The sequence below is a fragment of the Staurois parvus genome, unplaced genomic scaffold (assembly GCF_062004578.1).
Source record: "Staurois parvus isolate SC_StPar_1 unplaced genomic scaffold, SC_StPar_1.0 ptg000096l, whole genome shotgun sequence".
NCBI classification, from domain to species: Eukaryota; Metazoa; Chordata; class Amphibia; order Anura; family Ranidae; genus Staurois; species Staurois parvus.
Genome location: NW_028317892.1, coordinates 3,774,861 through 3,799,949, shown reverse-complemented (window position 1 = coordinate 3,799,949; position 25,089 = coordinate 3,774,861). Strand labels below are relative to the sequence as shown.

The window sequence follows — 25,089 nt, the reverse complement described above, 5'->3', positions numbered from 1 at the left end:
TTGAATTCCCCTTGTTGGACGTGACGTATTATGAGGGACTCACTATGAGAGATGTTCTCCGCAGAGAAGGGTTTATGGCAGACGTGCCAACCGTGACAATCCTTATCTTCGTGAGTATTGTGATAACATTTTGCAATGTGCACTAACCTTGCGATAGTCCTGACGAGTCTCATCCAACTGGAGAAACGTTCAAAGCGCTGGCTACCGAGGCTGGAGGTTTGCTTTGTTCCAGTGACCAATACACTGACTTCAGGGCGGATTTCTGGATCATTATCCAGATCCTGGATGCTGAAAACTTCCTGTACACATTCATCCGCCTGTCTTAGCAGAAACTCCGGACCTGTAAGCCAAGTAGCGTTAGTAAAGGAACCTACAGACATAGGTCTAGTGGCATGATCTGCTGGATTAAGTTCGGATGGTACATAGTACCATTGTTCAGGTTTGGAGGACCTCCTGATTCTCTCTATGCGGTTACTGACGTACACATAAAATCGTCTCGTCTGATTGTAGATGTAACCTAAAACGACCTTACTGTCCGTGTAATAGTGAACTTCATCTATGTTGACACCTAGTTCTTCTTGTATGAAGTCTGCAATCTCCACTGCTAACACAGTCCCACAGAGTTCAAGTCTGGGAATAGTATGATCAGGCTTGGGAGGTAACTTAGCCTTACCAAAGACGAATCCAACGTGATTTTGCTTGATGGGTTCTGTGACTTTCAGATAGGCGACCGCTGCTATAGCCTCTGTGGAGGCGTCCGAGAACACGTGGAGTTCCTTCTTTACGCTAGAAGTAAGTGAGGTTTTAATATAGCATCTTGGGATATGGATCTTATCCAAAGCACACAAGGATCGCTTCCAGGCTTCCCATTTTTGCTCTTTATCAGAGGGAAGTGGGGTATCCCAATCCTTGATGGTTTCAGAAAGCTGTCTCAGTAGGGATTTACCTTGTATGGCGATGGGCGCTACAAATCCCAGCGGATCAAATAGGCTGTTTACCACTGATAGGACACCACGTTTTGTGAATGGCTTGTCTGCACAACTTATTTGAAAACCAAAGGAGTCAGCCGAGAGATCCCATCTGAGGCCCAAGCTCCTCTGCACAGGTGGACTGTCCAGTCCCAGGTTAATGTCTTTGAATCCAGGTGCATGATCACCTCGATCGAAGGCTCTCATTACGGTTAGGCTGTTTGAAGCAATTTTGTGTAGTCTAAGTTTAGCTTGGTACAACATATTTTGAGTCCTTTTGAGCAGATCGATAGCCGCTTCTTCAGTTGGTAGCGATTTGAGCCCGTCATCCACGTAGAAGTCTTTTTCCACAAAGTCTTTGGCATCTGTACCGTATTCAGATTCCCCCTCTATTGCAGTTCTCCGAAGCCCGTACGTCGCTACGGCTGGTGAAGGGCTGTTTCCAAACACATGTACCCTCATACGATACTCCATCATCTCTGCGTTGGTGTCATTGTCCTTGTACCACAGAAACCTGAGGAAATTCCGGTGGTCCTCACGGACTACAAAACAATGGAACATCTGTTCAATGTCAGCAGTGATGGCGACAAGCTCTTTCCTGAATCTCATCAGCACTCCGACTAGGTTATTAGTCAGATTAGGACCTGTGAGAAGAATATCGTTAAGAGATACACCTTGATGTTTGGCGCTTGAATCAAAGACAACCCTAATTTGATTAGGTTTTCGTGGATGATATACTCCGAATGAAGGCAAGTACCAGCATTCGTCGTTCTTCCTTAAGGATGGAGCTGGTTCTGCATGGTTGTTACGGAATATTTTATCCATAAAGGCAACAATGTGTTCTCTCATTTCAGGCTTGCTGTTCATGGTACGCTGAAGAGAGTTAAATCTAGACAGAGCTTGTTCCCGGTTGTTCGGGAGTCTTATCCTGTTAGCTCGGAAGGGTAATGGAGAAATCCAGTGATTGGTTTCGTCTTTAAAGAACTCACTGTCCATTATCTCGACAAATTCTCTGTCCTCTACTGACAAGGCTACTTTATCGTCGTCCTTGGTTGTATGAAAGACTGATCTCCCCAAGTTGTCGGCAAAGAGGGGAGTAATGACGTCAGGTAGTTGTACGAGGCTTGGAGACTTCTCTCTCACCTCATAGTGATGAGGACACGGCTTAATGCAAGTTGTGCGTCCATCTGCACGCACGTACGTTTTGAAGGAGTCGATTTTTGGTTGATTTAAGCATACATTTCCTATGATTACCCATCCCAAGTCCAGTCTCTGGGCATATGGCGCATAGTCAGGACCATTACACTGTTGACGCACCTTGTGTACCCTTAGATTGTCTCTGCCGAGCAGGAGTAGAATCTCGGCGTTGATGTCCATAGGTGGGATAACGTTGGCTAGGTGCCTTAGGTGAGGTTGGTGAAATGCAGCTTCTGGGGTAGGAATCTCATCCCTATGGTTGGGTATTTGATCACATTCGATCAGCGTCGGTAAGGGTATTTCCGTATCCCCACTGACAGGAGAAGCGATGAATCCTTGTGCTCTTCTGCCGCTAGTCTCTATGCGGCCCGAGCAGGTGTTTAAGGTATAGGGTTCGGATGGTCCCTTTATTCCAAAGGCTTCAAAGAATTTAGGACCTGCTAGGGACCGGTTGCTTTGGTCGTCGATGATGGCATACATTTTTACTGCCTTTTCTGGTAGTCCCTCTGGGTAGACCTTGATTAGGCATATTCGGGCACAACATTTCTCGCACTGGCCCTCCCCACATACATCCAAGCATGAGCAGGAAACAGCAGTCGCTGCATTAGCGTAATTTTGGGGCTCCCCGCCATGACTTGGAGCAGGACTGGTGGTGATGGCAGTGGGTGAATCTCTGGAGAGTGGGACTGGGTGCATAGCTGAGGCATGTCTTTCACTATGACACTCCTCACATTCGATGACAGATTTACAGTCCTTAGCCATGTGCTCCAATGAAGCGCAGCATCTGAAACATACCCCAAGCTCGGTGAGGATTTTCTTGCGCTCCTGTATGGTTTTGGATCTAAACCCTCTACATTTGTTCAGAGAGTGTGGTTTTTTATGAATGGGGCATTCACGATTGAAGGTCTTATCTCCTGATGAGGTGGTGTACTGTTTACCCGTGGGTACTGCAGGAGATGGTAGGTTATTCTTTCTAACATTCACGCTGCTCTTGAAGTCTCTGTGTTTATGCATGACGCTTTCATACCTTGGTGATGATGTCGCTGAAGCTGTAGTGTTGAACTCCAGGAAGTCGAGGCTGGGGTCATTCCTCATCTGGGACTGTTCATCGATAAATCTACAGAAGTGAATAAATGGGGGAAAGGTGACGTCATGCTCTCTTTTGTACCTTGAGACTGATGCCGCCCACTTTTCTTGCAGACTGTATGGTAGCTTCACGAAAATTGGGTTCACTCCATGAGCTGTATCCAGGTAGCACAGCCCGGACAGACGAGGGTCACCCTTGGCAAGCTCCAGTTCCATGAGCAGATCACTTAAATCCTGAAGCTTCTGGACATCCTTGAGATTGATCCTTGGAACGTTCTGCAGTCTCTTGAATAGGGCCTTCTCTATTGCTTCTGCACTGCCGAAGGTACGTTCGAGTCTCTGCCAGGCGACAGCTAGACCTGCTTCTGCTTGTCCCACGTAGACAGTTCTGAGGCTCTTGACACGATTTGTGGAGCCTGGGCCCAGCCATTCGATCAAGAGGTCAAACTCCTGCTCTGCGGTTAGGTTGAGGTTAGCGATGGCGGCCTTGAAGGTTGCCTTCCAAGCTCTGTAGCTCTCTGCACGGTCATCAAATTTTGAGAGACTGGTGTTGATTAGCTCTCTGCTCACCATAAACCTGGCAAACTCAGACATATCTGATTTCTCACTGCTTGTTGCCATGACAACTTGTGATGCCCCTGGGGCGTATGGGCTGCCTGGCGTGAAAGGGTGAGATGCTTCCGGGTAGAATGATGTAGCTGCAGGGTTGAGCTGTCGTTTAGCCTCTGTATATTGTGATGACTGCTGCTTGAGCTGTGGAGGTAGGCCAGAAAATGCCTGATAGCGATCTTGCTGTAACAACCGTCCTTGAGAGGGCACATCCGGGTAACGGTTATTAGGTTGCTCGTGTGCTGTGGGTGGCACTGGTACCGCAGGCAGAGCTGACTTGGAGGTTTCAGTGTTGTTGGCTTGGACGGTACTGCAAACTGGGGGTGGCGCAGATACCTGATTCAGTACATAGTCACTGGTGCGATCAACTGGATCATCTATTTCCTGTGGTAGCGAGCAGACTGGATCAAGACCTTGGCTCAATGCTTGCTCAAGTAGTCTTACTTTAGCTAACGCAATTTCCTTCTGCATCTCTGATTCGAAAATCTTTATTCGAGCCTCTGCTTCCGCTTCTGCCTTCTTGGCCTCTGCCTCTGCTTCCGCTTCTGCCTTCTGGGCCTCTGCTTCTGCCTCTGCCCTCTTGGCCTCTGCCTCTGCTTCCGCCTTCTTGGCCTCGGCTTCTGCCTCTGCCCTCTTGGCCTCTGCCCTCTTGGCCTCTGCCGCTGCCTCTGCCCTCTTGGCCTCTGCTTCTGCCCTCTTGGCCTCTGCCGCTGCCTCTGCCCTCTTGGCCTCTGCTTCTGCCCTCTTGGCCTCTGCCTCTGCTCTTGCAAGAGCTTCTTTTACTGTGAAGGAGCGTCTCGCTTTGGATTGGTCTGCATTTATGCGGGCCTCTAGTAATCTGTCGCTCAAGGCTGAGCTTCTTGAGCACGATGATTTGTATGACCGAGAGGAATGTTTAGATGAATTTGATCTGTGTGATCTAGTTTTTTGCAAATGAGAGATACGGAGTTCCGCTTTACCTTTAACATCCAGCACCATGACGTCTCTTTGTCTGGCTATTGATTCTGCCTTGCTCAGTTCTGATAGGGCTTCATCGATATTAGAGTCTTTTAGAAAGGTTATATACCTTGTGGACAGTCTCTTGTATCTTTCTTGAGCTGTGTCCAGCCGCCCGATGGCAACTTGTAAGCTTGTGGCATCACCTGAGGAGGATTTAAGTCTGGACACGAGGGAGGAAACTTGTTCCCATTGCTCCTCCAGGTTATCACATAGCTCATCCTTTGTGGTGTGATAATTTTCAATGACCTTTACTGTCGGTTTGAGAGAGCGTCTTGGTCGCACGACTTGTTCTGCTGGAAGTGTGGATTCTGTTCCCTGCCCTTCATAATGATCAGTATCAGGTTGCATTTGCTTTATTTCATCACTGGGGAACTGTGCAAGGTCCTTTTCGGCCATTTTGACTTAAGGTGCGCTGTCTCTTTAAGAAAATGAACTTTTGAATTGGACGCTGAAAATCGCCGTACAGCTCCGATAGGGCACCTTGACAAAATTTCTAAGATATTTAGAATGAATTGCGGGGTTTTGCGGCGGCCACGGTAGTGTAAGGAACGTGCATAAACAGTACTTCTGTTATGCGAGGAAAAGTTAATATAAGACTTTAGGAATGGCTTGGCAAGTTGTGGAGGACTTCCAGGCGAGACTATAGATACTGCGTATGTGCAGTGCTTCCGCATAGGCTTGTGGAACATGCACTGTAGCCGGGCAGATTTGCTGCAAGTGGGCTTGTTGCTAGGTAGATTCCTGAGTGTGGTACTGGAATCTGAGGGAATCTGTAGCAGGGTATGGACTTTAAGGCAGTTTTTGACTGTTCTGTCCCCACATGAAGGCGAATAAAGGTATAACTGACAATGGCTGTGTAACTTCCTACCTTCGTATCCAAGCAGTGGAGCAGACCGGACTGGCAGATGCTCAGGTTAGATGGATCCAAGCGTATACACAGGAATGAAATCAGCGTGGATTTATTTAATCCAAATACAGCGACAAACAGTGATACAATACTGTAAGGTAGTAGAGGTATTGATGCTGTCCTGTGATATCTTTCCTGAGGCTAACTGCTGGTCAAAAACTGATGCCTTCACAAGCCCAGGGAATTGAATGTCCTGTCACACAGCTATAAAGCACATAAAAATGGCTGCAGGAAGTGACCAGAACCAAGGCTTGCCTAAAACCACGCCCAGCAGAGAAAACACTTACTAGCTATAACATGGGCATGCAGCATGCAAATTCTGGCCAGCAGATGGCAGCAACAGATCAAGACATAGAAACAAACATGGTGAAATAAGAATTGGTGATACAATGCACAGTTAAATAACAAATATGAGGGGAACAGCACAGGAAAAACCACAGGCTTGCTGCTGTCCTTCTCAGCTGCAGATATCTATCCTTTGCTCCCTGCCACTCCATTACGACACTGGCGCAGAAAAGGGAAAAAGAGAAATCCCTTAGGGCTTCCATGGGCTGAGACCTTCCAATGCTAAGTGTCTGGGCAGCCAATCTATAAGCACCAGTGCTGTCAGGTGAGAGGAAGGAGAGTAAGTCAGATGTTCCTTGTGATGGAATGCTTGGCACCTAGACTGGGTGCATCTGCCAAACAGTGCCTGCTGCAATTCAAACCCTTCCATCCACCAATAGCTAATACCAGTCCTTTACCCCAAGCATCATACACATACAAGATGTTGAGGTAAAACCAAAGGCATAACTGTTTATTAAAACTCACACAGGGGGTGTGGTCAACCCCTCTGTGAGTATACCACCCCCCCCCCCATCCACAATGGCACCTGCCACACAGTCTGTTGACCCAGGCCCTGAACCTACCCTGCAAATTATTCTCTCTGCTGTTACCACCTACAACTCTTCCATTGCTGATTTGACAGGGGTAGTCAAGAGCATGAAAATGGAAATCTTTCTAAACAAGTCAGGGGGTTGGCGGTCCCTGGCCGCCATAAAATTTTCATAAGTACGGCCATTAAATGAGTGAGGAACATTACTATAAATTTTCTGGTCCTGTCCTAAGCTGATTGGGTTTTGGACGGAGGTCCGCCAACTGACCCAAAAATTCACTGACTATGTGGTGCCGGATGATACGGCCTTTTTTCTTTTACACACTTTCAGTATACCAGCCAAAGTATACAAAAAGGCAATCTTTCGCCACCTTCTTAACACTGCCAAATCTTGTATTCCTCTTACTTGGAAAAGTACACAACCTCTGTCCATCCGACTATGGCTTATGAAAGTGGCTTATGAAAGTGGAAGAATTAAATCAGATGGGGGATCTGTTTCTGAATTCACAACACAAATGAGAAACGTGGGGTTTGTGGAATATGTTTGTCTACTCTGAGGAGGGTAAAGCCCTCTGGGAGCTGGGCCCTGCTGAGTGAACTATTATTATTTACCCCCCCCTCGGATCGGATTCCCCCCCCCTTTTTTTTTCTTCCCCTTTCTCCTTCCCCTTTTTCCCTCTGTCTCTTTTCTTCCTAGCTGTCCTACTTTGTGTTCTGCTTTTACCTATAAAAACTGAATGGGGCAATACGATTATTTTCCCCTTTAGGGACTTACAGCTAAATAATTCTCGGATACAGGGCTACATTGTTTTGGGTTATGTGTACTGTCCTTTTCGTCTGGGTTATTTTTCTTTGAAGATTTGATCTCTGGATTGTTTTTTCGAAACCTGATTGTCTTGTTTGAATGTTCTGGGGGTTTTTTTTGTATCCTGATGCTGAACTGACTATTGCCTTTGTATCTGGAAATGTATATATTTTCTGTCATGGATACTGCCTTGTGTTAATAAACTTAAAGTGGTAGTAAACTTGTCTTTTTAACTTTTACCTACAGGTAAGCTTATGATAAAGCTTACCTGTAGATAAAATGAATATCACCTAAACGTGCACCATTTAGGAGATATTCTCTTTTTTAAAGCTGGCGTACAGTGCCGTGGGCCCAGGACTCCCGCACGCATGCGTGGGCGTGATGTCATTGTGGCCTGACTTGTCAGACGACCAGAGCTCGCAAACCCAGAAGGAAGACCAGGTGAAGATGGAAGCTTCTGCATTGGTGACAGCGCGCCGCTGGAGGACATTTAAGGTACAGTAAGTTTTACATAATGTGCTAGCATGCGATGCATACTAGCACATTATGACATTACCTTGCAGGGGACTTTTTTTCTCCCTGCGGTTTACTACAGCTTTAAATTTGCAAAAAGAAAAAAAAAGAAAGCGTAAGTATCCCTAGTGTGCAAGGATATGCGGAAGCTCTGAGAACGTACCTCGGGTTTGGAGGGGCAGGTTAGCACAATAGAGGATGAATTGCAGCGTGATGTTCGCTACATACAATCTATGTCCTCTACCAATGCTGCCAGGCTGGGGGACCTAGAAAACCGCCTCCACAGGAATAACATGAGAGTAGTGAGTATTCCTGAACAGGCAGCAGGGAAGAACCCTGTGGCATTCATTGAGTCTTGGCTGGTGGCTACTTTTGGGAGGGACACCTTTTCTCTCATGTTTGCTGTGGAGAGGGTCCACAGGGTTCCCATGAGACCGCCTTCTACATGTGTCACAGACCTTTCCTGTTTCATTTACTTAACTATAAAGACAGGGACACTATCTTTACCAGGGTCAAAACAACTGAGGAATCTCTCTATGGATAACGCCCAAATATCCCTATTACCTGACTTCTCTGATGAGGTTCAGTGCCAGTGGCCGGAATTTCTGGATATCAGGAAGAGGCTGCATGCTCTTGGCACTCAATATTTTATGCTGTACCCTGCTAAGCTAAAGGTCATCGCAAATGGCACTTCCCAGTTCTTCGACAATCCTTCGGCAGCTATGAACTGGCTAGACAGAGAGGAGCTTAACCTGGCATGCCTTACTCCAACTTTATAGCTGGGTGTTCTTCTTCTTTCTCTTCTGTATGATGGTTTACGAGCTTCACTCTAAATAGCAGATATTCCTATGGCTGTTATAACTTTTTTATACCCCTGTTGCTTACAAAATATACCATTGGGTATCGTTCACCTGACCAGAGACTTTTTCCTCCTGCGTGGACCCCATTGTTCCTCTACTATGAGGAACGCTGTGCCTTTTTGGACCCAGTTGGTCAAGTTGTTCATGACTACTGTGTTTTACCATGTTTATTTATTGCATTCGGATGTATTTCTACATTGCTAGCTGTCTATTGACCTCCACTCTAGCTATAAGAGAGTAATTTGGAATTTCCATGTATTATTGGTGTCAATAGCCTTGCTAAAATTTGCATTGGCCTTTACCCTGCACAGAAGAGGAAGCCCTTGGACTCCCCTCTGGTTTATTGTTACTCTATTTTATGCCGGATACAGCACCTAGAAGTTTACTCTTATTGTCCTGGAATGTGCATGGCCTAAATGACAAGACCAAGAGAGTTTAGGCCATATTTAGTTATTTTACTTGTCTACAGCCCTCCTTAATATGTCTGCAAAAAACTAATTTAAAACCTGATTCTGTCTATCTGGTGCGATCTTGAAAATTCTCCACCCAATTTCATTTCATATATTCTTTTTCTCGAGGAGTGACTGTACTGATTTCAAATAGGATCGCCTTTGTGTGACTAAAGCAGCAGATTGATGAAACTGGTCGATATGTTTTTATAGTGTGCAAATTGAATGTTTTTCTTTGTATACTTGCTGCCATGTATATCCCTCCACCCGTCTCCTCAGAACCTTTGAAAAGGCTTGCCCAGTTTATAGCACCACATCCCAATGTCCCAATCCTTGCGCTGGGTGACTTTAACAATTTTTTAAACCTCACCCTAGATACATGTTCTCTCACCTCTGCACCTCCAGCTACTCAGTGTTCTACCTTTGCTAATCTGCTCCTTGTATTAGGTCTTGAAGATGAGTGGAAGGAAAAACATGCAGTCCTTAAATGTTACTCATGCTACTCAGCCTCCCATGGTGGTTTGTCCCGCATTCATTTGGCTTTAGGTAACTCTGTGTTAATGCCTTACATAGAGGACTCCACCTATGAACCTTGTTTCCTTTCAGACCATTCCCCGTTCTGAGTGCGTTTATTGACCTATGTGCTGCCTACTTGCCCTCTTTGGTGTGTCAATCTATTTTGGTTGACACTCTTTCTGCCCTCTGACCCTCTTCCCAGGGCATTGACTGACTTCCTTACTCTGAATGTGGGCTCAGCTTCCTATGGGACACACTTAAAGCGTTCCTTCAAGGGTTAATCATACCGGAGAGCAATAGTTCGCATGGAGGTGCAACGTAGAGAGATTGAATTAGTGGCAAACCCCAATCCTACCACTCAGAAGCGTTGGGAGGAAGCACAATCCCTGTATAATACAGTAGTTCTCTCCGCAGCGGGGAAGAAGCACTATTTTCAACAACAAAATTACTTTGAGGAGGGGGAAAATGCCGGTCATCTTTTGGCTCTGGTGGCTAGGGCACAACGGGATACTTCTTCTATTGATGCCATTACATCGGTGACTGGAGAAGTGGTTACATCGAATGCTGCTATTATTGATACCTTCCACCAATTCTACCCTGAGCTTTATGCTTCTAAGGCTGTTACCACAACATCAGAGCTAATGACTTTTTTAGATAATTGCCTCTTTCCTCAATTACCTGCCTCCGATATAGCCACAATGAACTCCCCTATTACTATTGAGGAACTTACAGAGGCCTTGGCTGCCTCCCCTTCTAATAAATCTCCTGGATCTGATGGGCTCCCAGCTGAAATATACTGTAGATATGGAGAGGTTATTTTACCCCCACTTTGTGCTTTGCATGAAGCTGTGGACACTGGGGTCCTTCTAGACTCTATGAAGGAGGCAATAATTATGGTGATTCCGAAACCCATTTCCTTATTAAATATAGATGAAAAACTCCTTGCAAGGGTCCTAGCCACCAGACTCTCTAGGGTGATTGATAAGCTGATCCATCATGATCAGTCAGGATTCATCCCCCCAAATTTCATCAGCCAATAATATTAGATGTTTGTGCCTTAACTTGCAGGTACCTGTAGATCAGGGGTCCTCTAACTTTTTAAACAGGGGGCCAGTTCACTGTCCCTCAGACCGTTGGAGGGCCAGACTATAGTTTAAAAAAAAACTATGAACAAATGCGGACACAGTACAGGAGATGACCAGAGACTGCAGACATACAATGGCAGCTGGAATACTGGGCCGGCCGCTCCATAAGACGCACAGACATTTCCCCACAAGTGTGTCTTATGGAGCGAAATAGTGCCCCATCATTGGTGTCAGTGGGAGGAATAGTGCCCCATCATTGGTGTCAGTGGGAAGATTTGTGCCCCATCATTAGTGTCAGTGGGAGGAATAGTGCCCCATCATTGGTGTCAGTGGGAAGAATCGTGCCCCATCATTGGTGTCAGTGGGAGGAATAGTGCCCCATCATTGGTGTCAGTGGGAGGAATAGTGCCTCATCATTAGTGTCAGTGGGGGGAGGAATAGTGCCCCATCGTTGGTGTCAGTGGGGGAAGGGGATAGTGTCCCAACATTAGTGTCAGTGGGAGGAATAGTGTCCCATCATTGGTGTCAGTGGGAAGAATAGTGCCCCATCTTTGGTGTCAGTGGGAGGAATAATACGTTATTGGTGTCAGTGGGGGGGAATAGTGCCCCGTCATTGATGTCAGTGGGGGGGATAGTACCCCATCATTGATGTCAGTGGGGGAAGGAATAGTGTTCCATCGTTGGTGTCAGTGGGGGGTGGAATAGTGCCCCATCGTTGGTGTCAGTGGGGGGGAGGAATAGTGCCCCATGATTGGTGTCAGTGGGAGGAATAATGCCCCATCATTAGTATCAGTGACACCAATGATGGGGCACTATTCCTCCCACTGACACCAATGACACTTAACTTGCTGACCCCTGTTCCAGCATGGTGCTGCTGCAGCCAGCATACCTGGTTGCAGCAGCCCCATCTGCATGGCACACTTACCTGTCAGCTGTCCTTCTTCACTCCGGCCTCTCCCTCACATGATGTTCTCGGGGCCACTCTGCTCCGCCTCCTCGCAGGGGATTGGCCGCCTGTGTGCCTTTCCTAAGCTACAGTTCTGGCGCCCAATCACCGGTGAGGAGGCGGAGCTGAGCGGCAGCATGAACATCGAGTGAGGGAGTGGGCGGAGTGAATAAAGGAGCAGCGCTTCCTGGACTGGATCGTCTTGGGACTGGGACACGGAGCCAGATAAGATACAGCAGCTCCCTGCCCGCCCCTGTACTTAGTGTCCCTTCCTCACGGCAAATATGCCCCTGCTGGCGGGCTGGATAAATGTCCAAGGCGGACCGCAAGTTTGAGGACCCCTGCTGTAGATAATCCAGGAGATGGGGCTATTCTCTCTTTAGATGCAGCCAAAGCTTTTGACAGTGTTGAATGGCCCTACCTCTGGGAAATTTTGGCACTTTTTGGGCTAGGAGAGTGCTTTGTTAACTGGGTACGGGTGCTTTACTCCACTCCCAGCGTGAGTCTCCGCATTAATAATGCGCTCTCCCCTCCCTTCCCGTTGTATAGGGGCACTCATCAGGGGTGCCCTCTGTCCCTCCTACTATTTGCCTTAGCGGTGGAACCCCTGTCCATCTGTCAAGGTCCTACCTTTCTTCAGAGCTTGTACATCTCCATGTGCTGGCATCCATCTTGGGTTTCTGCAAAGCATGGTGGAAACCTTTATGCCTTCAGGCTTCTGTGGCTCCTCCTCAGAAGGGTGTGGTTGAGCACATTTAAACCTGCTGTCTGCAAGTGCTCTCTGCATTCATGTCCTGTATGTTTCCTTGTCGCAAGCCTGACACCATCCTAACCTGCAGAGACCCCTCTATTGTAGGTGTTTTCAGAGGCTCTGTACAAGAAAAAATATCCCTTTATGCGGGATGACATACTTCTATATCTGGGAGATACAGCTAACTTACTTCAAACTTTAATGGAGACCATTATTAAATTTGGAACCTTCTCAGTCTTTGTCATAAACTGGACAAAATATATTCTTATGGCCCTTGATCCATTGTCCTCCCCTTTGCCTATGTGTGCAATACAAATTCCTGTAGCTATACCCTTCAAATATCTGAGTGTGGTGATCTCCCCAGACCCCTCTAAATATCTCCTATTACATTTACAACCTTTATTAGACAGACAATGATTGAAGAGTCCTCTGTCTGTAGTAGGGAGAGTTATTCTTATTAAAATGATCTGGGCCCCTCAACTCCTAGATATTTTTTCCATAATCTTCCTATATGGATCTCACAGAAATGGTTTAAGCGAGTTGATTCCCAATTTAGGGACATTATCTGTAAACGCGAACCGCCCGGATAAGCTTGACTACCATACAGTATGGTAAGGACAGGGGAGACCTGGCTGTTCCGTATGCTAAAATGTATTTTTTGGGTGCCCGATTCCAGCAGCTTGCTGGTTGGGGCCATCGGGATACTTTGGACCCAATTACCCGGATGATCACTATCCCTAACCCTGATTTGCCAGCTATCTCCCACTAAGAAATGGATCTACCGGTTCTTCCCTCCTCCTGCCCTACTGCCACTCTCTTACTGAAAGTCTGGAATGCCTTAAAAGCTGCGCTATCCATTTCTGGCTTCTTAGAATCCACCCCTATATGGCATAATCCCAGGTACCCAGAGTTAAACTTGAGGGATTCTCTGAATGGAGATGAAGGGGTATATTATATATATTGCTCAACTGTTTTCAGAAACTCACCTCAAAACTTATGACCAGTTGAGATTGGAGTTTTTGCTAACCCATAAACATTTCTACAAATATCTGCAGCTTAGACACGCACTTCAAACCCAAAAGCAGACTCTCTCCCTCACCATATCTAGCTCCCCATTAATAGCAGAAGAGCTTCACGCTTTACTACACAAGGGTTTGATATCTCATGTATATATATATATATAAATATAGATATATATATATCTATATATATAGATATATATATACAGTTGTGTTAAAAATAATAGCAGTGTGTTGAAAAAAGTGAATAAAGCTCAAAATCCTCCTAATAGCTTTCATTTCCATACACACAAATGTATTGGGAACACTACACATTCCATTCCAAATCAAAACATGAAGAAAAATATATCAAATTTGTGTTGTTCCTCTAAAAAAAAAGAATCACTTAATTAATATTTAGTTGTATAAGCACTGTTTCTGAGAACTGCTGTACATCTGTGTTGCATGGAGTCAACCAACTTCTGGCACCTGTGAACAGGTATTCCAGCCCAGGATGATTGGACTACATTCCACAGTTCTTCTCTATTTCTTGGTTTTGCCTCAGAAACTGCATTTTTGATGTCACCCCACAAGTTTTCTATTGGATTAGGATCCGGGGATTGGGCTGGCCACTCCATAACGTCAATCTTGTTGGTCTGGAACCAGGATGTTGAACATTTACTGCTGTGTTTGGGGTCGTTGTCTTGTTGGAACACCCATTTCAAGGGCATTTCCTCTTCAGCATAAGGCAGCATAACCTCTTCAAGTATTCTGATGTATTCAAATTGATCCATGATATGCGATAAATAGGCCCAACACCGTAGTATGAGAAACATCCCCATATCATGATGCTTGTGCAACCATGCTTCACTGTCTTCACAGTGTACTGTGGCTTGAATTCAGTGTTTGGGGGTCGTCTGACAAACTGTCTCCGGCCATTAGACCCAAAAAGAACAATCTTACTTTCATCAGTCCACAAAATGTTGCGCCATTTCTCTTTAGGCCAGTCAATGTGCTCTTCACATAGGCGTCTTTTAATTGTAACAGTACTCACAGGTAACTTTAGACCTTCTTTGATCTTCCTGGAGCTGATTGTTGGCTGAGTCCTTGCCATTTTGGCAATTCTTCTATCCATTTGAATGGTAGTTTTTCCCTTTCTTCCACGTCTTTCAGGTTTTGGTTGCCATTTTAAAGCATTTGCGATCATGTTAGCCGAGCGGCCTATCATTTTCTGCACTTCTTTATATGTTTTCCCCTCTCCAATCAACTTTTTAATCAAGGTACGCTGTTCTTTTGAACAATGTCTGGAACGACCCATTTTCCTCAGAAATTTCAGAGAGAAATGCACTGTAACCAGCATGTACAACATTTGCTGCCTTCCTTCCTTAAATAAGGGCAATAATTGCCACCTGTTTTTCAAAGAATGAATGACCTCACTAATAGAACTCCACACTGCTATTATTTTGAACATGCCCCTTTCAATTAGTGATTCAATTACACAGAATCAGCAGCATGCATGTCATGACTGTGGGGTCTGTTGGATTTCTATTACTATACTACACCTGCTAGTAAATTATTTGCCTTGTAGAAATATCATTTCTACCAAAAACAGTGATTGATCAGGTTAGTGATGTCTGACTGCTATTATTTTGAACACAACTGTATATATACAGTATATATATATATAATATTGCTCTCCTCTATTCAGAACCCTGCACTACTGAAATGTAGAGCACAATGGACTACACATAAACTTTCACTATTACTCATCCTTCACAGGGCTTATCGGACACCCATTAGATTGTTTAAATGGGTAGGTGAGATACGCCAATAAGTCCTAAATGTAGTGTACACAGAGGCGACTTTATATACATGATCTGGCAATGGCCATAACTCATACAGTATTGGGAGGCAGTTCTGCATATTATTTCTTCACTGGCCCAAGTTTCCATCCCAGATGATCCACTAATGTGTCTATTAGGGTCATTGGATGCTGAATTATATCCACCAGGCACCTTTATTATGGTCATTCACCTAGCAAGAAAACTGATAACCAGGTATTGGATGTCCCCTACAACATCTACTGAGAAACAATGGGTGGATTATGTTAATTCTCTCCTACTAAGGGAACAATTTACCTACCGCCATCACAGTGCTATGCATAAATTTGAGCTTATTTTGCTGAGCTGGCTGAACACCCCTGGATTAGCTCCTCCACGGTTAGTAATGGATAGAGTCTTGCAGATGTGAGTGTGAGCTATACTATTAAAAGCGTTACGGTTTATGTATCCACCTGTTGTTTTTTGCTGTCTTACACTGATTATGTTTCTATTATGTAACTTGTTATAAAATTGGTAATTTGCAGAAAAGGGCTGCTTTATGTTTGATTTGATCGTTTCTTCTGTTTTTGTTCACATTTGGACAATTCTCACTGTTTTCTTACCTGAGATATGTGAAGTGATATGTATTCCTTTATTTTCCTCTTTACTATCAATAAGAGTTTGGATTAACCACTTGCCCTCTGGAAGATTTACCCTCCTTAATGACGAGGCCATTTTTTGCTATTCGGCACTGCACTATTTCAACTGGCAACTGCACGGTCATTCAATGCTGTATCCAAACTAAATTTATGTCTTTTATGTCTATATACTATACCATACTGTACTAATGGCACTGGCTGGGTGATGGGGTAATCAAAAGGTTAATAGGGGCAATAATATGTACATGTAAAATGTAGTGCGTTTACTCAGTGCCATGTTCTCTCTTCTCTCCCTGGACAGCATAGGGGCATTGGAGGGTTCAGGCATGCACATGCACACCTGGAAATAGAAAGCGACATAAGATTATGTTGCTTTGCCCTGAGCCGCTTCTTGCCCACAGATTGTTGGCAGGTTGGTGGCAAATAGTTAAGAAAAATTTTTTACAAAAAATTCTCAATTTTTCTAAACATTTTTAATTTTTTTTTAACGTTATTTTTTATTTTTTTTTACTATTTAAAAAAAAAACCTTTCATCTGAGTTCTGCAATGTTATCATAGTAACATTGTACTGCTCTAGGGGGTTAAACAGGGATTTTTTTTTTTTACACTTTGCATTGCTCTGCAATTCAAAGCTTCCTTTGAACTGTCATCGAATGTGTTAAGTTCATGACAGTTCAATATAATAGTGATCTGTGATTGGCTCCAGCATGTCACATGGTACAGGGTGCGGTGATTGGCTCTATGTGTCATGTGAGAGCTGTGGACCAATCACAGCTCACCAGGAAAAGCAGCAAAGCTTTTATGAGTCAGATTGATTCATAAAAGCTTTGTTGTCATTGTGATCATGTGATTGCAAAGCAGTCATGTGATCACTGGGTCCCGATTACTGGGATTCTCATTCTGCTGTGTCCGATGGACACAGCAGACATAGAGGGTAGGTTTGCGCACTTGCTTGGGCACGCAGCGCCTCCCTGTGATGATAAGAGACCAGCGATGTACAGATACATTGCTGGACTTGTAGCTGCCACCTGTCCACAGTACATTGTGGGTGGGCGGCCTAAAAGTGGTTAAAAAAAAGACACATAGTTTATACCCCCATGAGGATATCTGCTGACTTTTAAAAAACAGCCACTTAGCTGTCCCTTGGACCCGCAGTGTATTCCCCCGCAGCCCGTTTCACCAGCCGTCCTGTATTCCAGGAGGCCGGCATCTTTAGTGTGGGCACCCGTTTGTGACAGCTTCCGCCTTCACAGCTGGGCACCCACTGCGCATGCGCGAGTAGCGCTGCTCTTCATGAATGGTCATGTAGTCTTCTGGGACCTGTCACGTGTCCCAAAAGACTACAGGGAGGGAGGGAGGACACCTTCTGCTTCCGGGCGCCTAGGCGATCGGACCAGAAGTGGGAGCAAGTACCTGTCAAATTCAGGTACCTGCTCCCCCCCTACCCCCCAAAGGTGCCAATCCTTAATGGGGAGTGGGGGGGCAGTCCTTAAAGCAAAACTTCTCCTTTTGGGTGGAGCTCCGCTTTAAAGCACACATGGTTCATAGGGCAGAACACAATGGCACTGAGAGAGGCATTCCCCCACCAACACTAGGGTTGATTTACTAAAACTGGGGAGTGCAAAATCTGGTGCAGCTCTGCATAGAAACCAATCAGCTTCCAAGTTTTATTGTCAAAGCTTAAATGAACAAGCTGAAGTTAGAAACTAATTGGCTACCATGTACAGCTGCACCAGATTCTGCACTATTCAGTTTTAGTAAATCAACCTTACTGACTGTTGACAAGGGAATCTAGAGATTTTCTTTCCTGCCAAATTTTGAATCATGTGTGGCCGGCTTCACTTCACTGCAGAGGCTGTATTATAGTATTGGCTATAACCTGCTTGGTCTATACAGTGTCAAATTCTAGTACTGAAGCATAATGAACATAGTTATGTTTGGTCAAATGGAAGTCAAAAGGAGCACACGTCAGTGAATTTTGAATAATCTTAAACTCATCTTAACTAGTTCCTGCCCAGCCTATTGTCAAATGATGCCTGGGCGAGACTTTTGTCTTTCTGGTTGGACATCATATGACGTCCTCCTGGAAACAGGCCATGATGTAGCATGATCTGTCACCGACTGTGTCCACCAGACACGGCCGATGATAGATTACCGCTGCCGGCACAATGTGAACGCTGTGACCAATCACAGCAGATCACATGTCAATTGTAAACAATAAATGGCTTTGATTCATGCCATTTATTGTGTACAATTGTGATCACATGGTACAGACAGAACTAATCACAGCCCATATGTACCATGTGATTACCTGTGGCCAATCACAGCTAATCACAACATTTGATTTTCATTCAGTAAAAATGGTTGCTTATACCAGTAAAATAAGCACTCAATGTGTAGAAAAAAAGAAAAAAAAAAGCCTGATTTCTGAGAGTAGTACAATGTTACTATGGTAACACTGTATTTCTCTGGTCACAGTGTGTTAAAAAAAAATCGTAAAAAAAGAAAGAAAAAAAATGTAATTTAAAAAAAAAACATTTTTTTTTAAATTATTTTTTACATACTGTCACCAGTCAGTGTCCCTGATGACCACCACACCAGTTACATGATATAAAATGTACTGCACTAGTAACAGTATATAATAAAAAAAATGACATTTTGTTTTTATTTCTTCATTTTCCACAAAATTATGACAAAATATGACACCTTTATCCACTTCCCATCCGGCCGTTGTATATAAACAGCCGGACGGTGGCAGTACAGGGGTGGGTGGCCATTTATAAACGGCCTCCCCGCCCCCTGCTTGTGTGCGCTCCCTGGGAGCGCACAGCACAGCGATCCGATGCCCACTGTGTCCTCCAGACACGTGTGAAGTCTGTGAATGATCACAGAGGTCACATGGTACAAGGCTATTCACAACAGCCTTGTACCACGTGACAAGCTGTGACCAATCACAGTTCACACAGTATTTCTCAATGGCTGCAAGAATGCAGCCAGAGAGAAGGAGAAATTATTGCTTTTACAGCCTTTATGGGTGTAAAAGCAATCAGTGTAAAAAAAAAACAAAAAATCTTCATAACCCCCCACAAGTACAGTGTAACCATGGTGACACTGTACTGCTAGGGTGACAGTATGTAAAAAAAAACCATAAATAATAATATAAAAAAAAAATAAAAATGTAAAAAAAATTATAATTTTTGGTTATAAATTAATTTTGGTTATCTTTATTTTTACTAAAAAGATAACTGAATAAAGATTTATGAAGAAAGATTATTTTTTTGCAAAAAAACACTTTTTTTCAAAATTTTTGACTTTTTCATTTATATAGCAAAAAAAATAAAAATCCGAGTGGTGAATAAATACCACCAAATTAAATCTTTATCTGTCTCAAAAAAATGGTAAAAATTCATATGGGTACAGTGTTGCATGACCGCGCAACTGTCATTCAAAGTGTGATAGCGCTGAAAGCTGAAAATTGGCCTGGACAGGAAGGGGGTAAAAGTGTCCGGACTTGAAGTGGTTAAAAAAACTTGCTATACCTTAGACTTCTACTTTCCAAAAAGGGATAATTTGGGGGATATTTGTACTGTCCTGGCATTTTTGGGTCTCAAGAAATGAGTACATCAGGATTGATAGATTTTCAGATTTATACCATAGTTTGTGGACTCTAAAACTTTCCTACAGACTAAATAATATACACTGATTTTGGCTATTTTCACCAAAGACATTTAACAGAATACATTTTGGCCTACATTTATTAAGACAGATTATTTATTTGCAATTTTAGAACAGAAACTAAAAAAAAACCAGGTTTCTTTTCAAAATTTTCAGTCTTTTGTTATTTATTTAGCAAAAAATACAAAAAACTCAGTGGTGATTAAATGCCACCAAAAGAAAGCTCTATTTGTGTAAACAAAATGGTAAACATTTCATATTGTTCCCTGTGGTTTCCTCCGGGTACTCCAGTTTCCTCCCACACTCCAAAGACATGCTGGTAGGTGAATTGGCTCCTGTCTAAATTGTCCCTAGTATGTGTATGTATGAATGTAAGTTAGGGACCTTAGATTGTACACCCCTTGAGGGTCAGGGACTGATGTGAATGTGCATTATATATGTAAAGCGCTGCATAAATTGACGGTGCTATAGAAGTACCTGAAATAAATAAATAAATATTGTTACACTGTTGCATGACTGCGCCACTGTCATTCAAAGTGCAATAGTGCTGAAAGCTGAAAATTGGCCTGGGTAGAAAGGGGATGAAAGTGCCTGGTACTGAAGTGGTTAAACTAATGCCACTGACACAAGCTCAAAGCTCTTTGCCATAGGCCCTTTCTCAAATCACAAAAAAAGTTACCATACAAGCGCCCTCTAGTCAGGCCTAGCAACCACTTCTAATCCATTTCAGCGCTGTTACCATTGTTTCCTACAGTATTTATGTGAAGGAATACATACTTTGGTAGCTGTCTAGGGTCCACAAACAACTACCCACTCAGTGCCAAATTATTTGATCACACATCAGAAATAAAATTATAAGCACTTACTTCTGTAGGAAGGTAAGATAGAAAGGGGATATCCATCTTCTCACACTGAATTGTAAAGTCTTTGTACAGATTATCAAGTGATTTCTTAGGGTAGAAGATTGTGGGTTCATAATCCTAGAATAGAACAATAAGGGTTTAATCAATACTTAAAAAAAAATAAAAATCATTTTATATATATATATATATATATATATATATATATATATATATATATATATATAAAACACTACCCCCTTAGGAGTCACTGAAGTTTTGGGTTCCCCTACAGTGACTTGAAAGAGTATTCATACCCCTTGAAATTTTCCACATTTTGCAATTTACAGCCAAAAGCGTAAATGTATTTTATTGGGATTTTATGTGATAGACAACACAAAGTGGCACAAAATTCTGAAGTGGAAGGAAAATTATAAATGTTTTCCAAATTTTTATTAGAAATAAATATCTGAAAAGTGTGGCATTTGTATTCAGCCCCCTTTACTCTGATACCCTTAATCTAGTGGAATCAATTGCCTTCAGAAGTCACCTAATTAGTAAATAGAGTCCACCTGTGTGTAATTTAATCTCAGTATAAATACAGCTGTTCTGTGAAGCCCTCAGAGGTTTGTAAGAGAACATTAGTGAACAAACAGCATCATGAAGGCCAAGGAACACACCAGACAGGTCAGGAATAAAGTTGTGTAGAGGTTTAAAGCAGGTTTAGGTTGTGAAAAAATATCCCAAGCTTTGAACATCTCACGGAGCACTGTTCAATCCATCATTCGAAAATGGAAAGAGTATGGCACAACTGCAAACCTACCACAGCTTGGCTGTCCACCTAAACTGACAGACTGGCAAGGAGACCATTAATCAGAGAAGCTGCCAACTCTGGAGGAGCTGCAGAGATCCACAGCTCAGGTGGGAGAATCTTTCCACAGGACAACTATTAGTCGTGCACTCGACAATTCTGGCCTTTATGGAAGAGTGGCAAGAAGAAAGCCATTGTTGAAAGAAAGCCATAAGAAGCCCCATTTGCAGTTTTGAAAGAAGCCATGTGGGGAATACAGCAAATGTGTGGAAGAAGGTGCTCTGGTCAGATGAGACCAAAATTTAACTTTTTGGCAAAAACACTAGGTGTGGCAGAAAACTAACACTGCACATCACCCTGAACACTCCATCCCCACCATGAAAAATGGTGGTGGCAGCATCGTGCTGTGGGGATGCTTTTCTTCAGCAGGGGCAGGGAAGCCGGTCAGAGTTGCTGGGAAGATGGATGGAGCCAAATACAGGGCAATCTTAGAAGAAAACCTTCTAGAGTCTGCAAAAGACTTGAGACTGGGGCGGAGGTTCAGCAGGACAACGACCCTAAACATACAGCCAGAGCTACAATGGAATGGTATAAATAAAAATATATTCATGTGTTAGAATGGCCCAGTCAAAGTCCAGACCTAAATCAAATTGAGAATCTGTGGCAAGACTTGAAAATTTCTGTTCACAGACGCTCTCCATCCAATCTGACAGAGCTTGAGCTGTTTTGCAAAGAAGAATGGGTAAAAATGTCCCTCTCTAGATGTGCAAAGCTGGTAAAGACATCCCCAAAAAGACTTGCAGCTGTAATTGCAGTGAAAGGTGGTTCTACAAAGTATTGACTCAGGGGGGCTGAATACAAATGCACGCCACACTTTTCAGATATTTATTTGTAAAAAATTCTGAAAACCATTTATCATTTTCCTTCCACTTCACAATTATGTGCCATTTTGTGTTGGACTATCACATAAAATCCCAATAAAATACATTTACGTTTTTGGTTGTAACATGACAAAATGTGGAAACTGTCAAGGGGTATGAATACTTTTTCAAGACACTGTATAGTCCTGCACAGTCTGGCAACTCACATTTTTCACCGATTTGCAGTCCTTGAGCTTGGTCATGTCTTGGTAGATTTGCAGTTGTGTCATACTCCATCCATTTTCGGATGATGGATTGAACAGTGCTGTGTGAGATGTTCAAAGCTTGGGATATTTTTTCACATCCTAACCCTGCTTTAAACTTCTCCACAACTTCTCCACACCTGCCTGGTGTGTTCCTTGGCCTTCATAATGCTGTTTGTTCACTAATGTTCTCTAGCAAACCTCTGAGGGCTTCACAGAACAGCTGTATTTATACTGAGATTAAATCAGGTGGACTGTATTTACTAATTAGGTGACTTCTGAAGGCAATTGGTTCCCCTAGATTTTAGTTAAGGGTATCAGAGTAAAGGAGCTGAATACAAATGCACGCCACACTTTTCAAATATTTATTTGTAAAAAATTCTGAAAACCATTTATTATTTTTCTTCCACTTCAGAATTATGTGTCATTTTGTGTTGGTCTATCACATAAAATCCCAATTATATACATTTACGTTTTTGGTTGTAACATGACAAAATGTGGAAAATTTCAAGGGGTATGAATATGTTTTGAAGGCATTGTATGGTCCCGCACAGTCAGGCAACTCGCATTTTTCACCGACTTGCATTCTGGAGACTGTAAACAGTCCTTGAGCTTGTTTTTTAGTTTTATTAGGGGTATTTAACTTGGGGTTAAGGGGTTTATGGGATGTCCAAGGGAACTGCAACTGATTACAACTCCTTAACAACTATGCACAAGTACACAGCAAAAAAGAGATTTCTGAATCTTCTCCTCAGCCAGCTGTACTGGGTGAATCCCTAAGCAAGGGGAGCCAAAGCTGCCACTTTAAAGGTAACAGTCCCAGGTGTAGAGCTAGTCAGGTTTCCCACCAGAATGCCCTCTCCCCTTGTCTGGCCCAGGTGGTTTAGGATTACTCCCTCATTCCTTTCCTGTGAGCTGTTTGTGGTGGTGGCTGCCTTCAGGCCTTCTGCTGGGCTGGCTCCACAGGTGGTCCTCCCTCTGGGGACCAGTGGGACTGAGTGATCCTCCTTTCCAAGTCCCAGCCTGCAGGTAGGCCCCCTCCCAGTCTCCTGCATCTTAGCCTCTCACTTCTTCTTCCACCCAAACTCTCCTGCCTCTGAGCAGGCTCAGTCACTCTTAATGGCTATCCTGACCCCATGCCAAGCCTCCTGCCTGGGGATTGGCCAGGACCCCCTAAGAGTGCAGACCAGCTCCTCCTCAACCCCTGACTTTTCCAAGTCTCTAGATCAGGGGGGCGGTGTCAGTGAGCTGATCTGCAAAGCCTCTCAGCCCTGATCCAAATTTGACCATGCTGACTATTTCTCCAGGCTGCCACTTAGCCTTTATAACTAGGAATTAGCCACTAGTGTATATATATATATACACACACACACTGCTCAAAAAAATTAAAGGAACACTTTTTAAATCAGAGTCGAAGGTCAATTAAACTCCTGGAATATTGATCTGGTCAGTTCAGTAGGAGAGGGGGTTGTTAATCAATTCCAGCTGTACTAGATGGGCAACAATGAGATGACCCCCAAAACAGGAATGGTTTTACAGGTGGAGGCCACTGACATTGTTTTCCCTACTCATCTTTTCTGTTTTTCACTAGTTTTGCATTTGGCTAGGGTCATGAGCATGGAGGAGATTCCAGGAGACAGGTAGTTGCTCTAGGAGAGCTGGACAGGGCTGTAGAAGGTCCTTAACCCATCAGCAGGACTGGTATCTGCTCCTTTGTGCAAGGAGGAACAGGATGAGCACTGCCCTACAAAATGACTTCCAGCAGGCCACTGGTGTGATTTGTTTGACCAAACATTCAGAAACAGACTTCATAAGGGTAGCCTGAGGGCCCGACGTCCTCTAGTGGGGAAAGCATATCCATGGAGGGATGCACAGACTTCTACAGGCTACACAATGGCACCCTGACTGCTATTAGGTATCGGGATGAAATCCTTGGACCCATTGTCAGACCCTACGCTGGTGCAGTGGGTCCTGGGTTCCTCCTGGTGCACGACAATACCCGGCCTCATGTGGCGAGAGTATGCAGGCAGTTCCTGGAGGATGAAGGAATTGATACCATTGAATGGCACCCACGCTCGCCTGACCTAAATCCAATAGAACACCTCTGGGATATCATTTTTGGTCCATCTTACGCCCCCAGGTTGCACCTCAGACTGTCCAGGAGCTCAGTGATTCCCTGGTCCAGATCTGGGAGGAAATACCCCAGGACACCATCCGTCGTCTCATTAGGAGCATGCGCCGACGTTGTCAGGCATGCATACAAGTACGTGGGGCAGTACAAACTACTGAGTACCATTTTGCACAGTGTCATTGGTGCTAAAGGGGACAATACATAATATTAAGAACTAAGGGTATGGAGACTTTTAAACTGGGGTCATTTCATTTGTTTACTTGTTGCCATGTTTTGTTTTATGATTGTGCATAAAATGGTACATACTATTATCAATTCTCCAAGGGTATGTAAACGTTTGAGCACAACTGTATGTTGTTTATAACAAAATACTTTAAATTCAACAAAGGTTGATAATTTCATGCAGTTCAATGGATGGCTAACTCAGTCAAAGCAAGAAGAGAGTGATATTACATGGTGGAACATTAG

At 43.9% G+C, this 25,089-nt stretch overlaps 1 protein-coding gene across 2 annotated transcripts in view; it reads right to left on the bottom strand.

The window, feature by feature from the left end:
• YJEFN3 (YjeF N-terminal domain containing 3) overlaps positions 1-25,089 on the bottom strand; it is a 209,414-nt gene that overhangs the window by 26,078 nt on the left and 158,247 nt on the right. For both annotated transcript variants that reach the window (XM_089670836.1, XM_089670837.1), the window contains exon 4: positions 20,584-20,697. In XM_089670836.1, the coding sequence (XP_089526962.1) occupies positions 20,584-20,697 (114 nt within the window). The remainder of the gene's footprint in view (positions 1-20,583; positions 20,698-25,089) is intronic.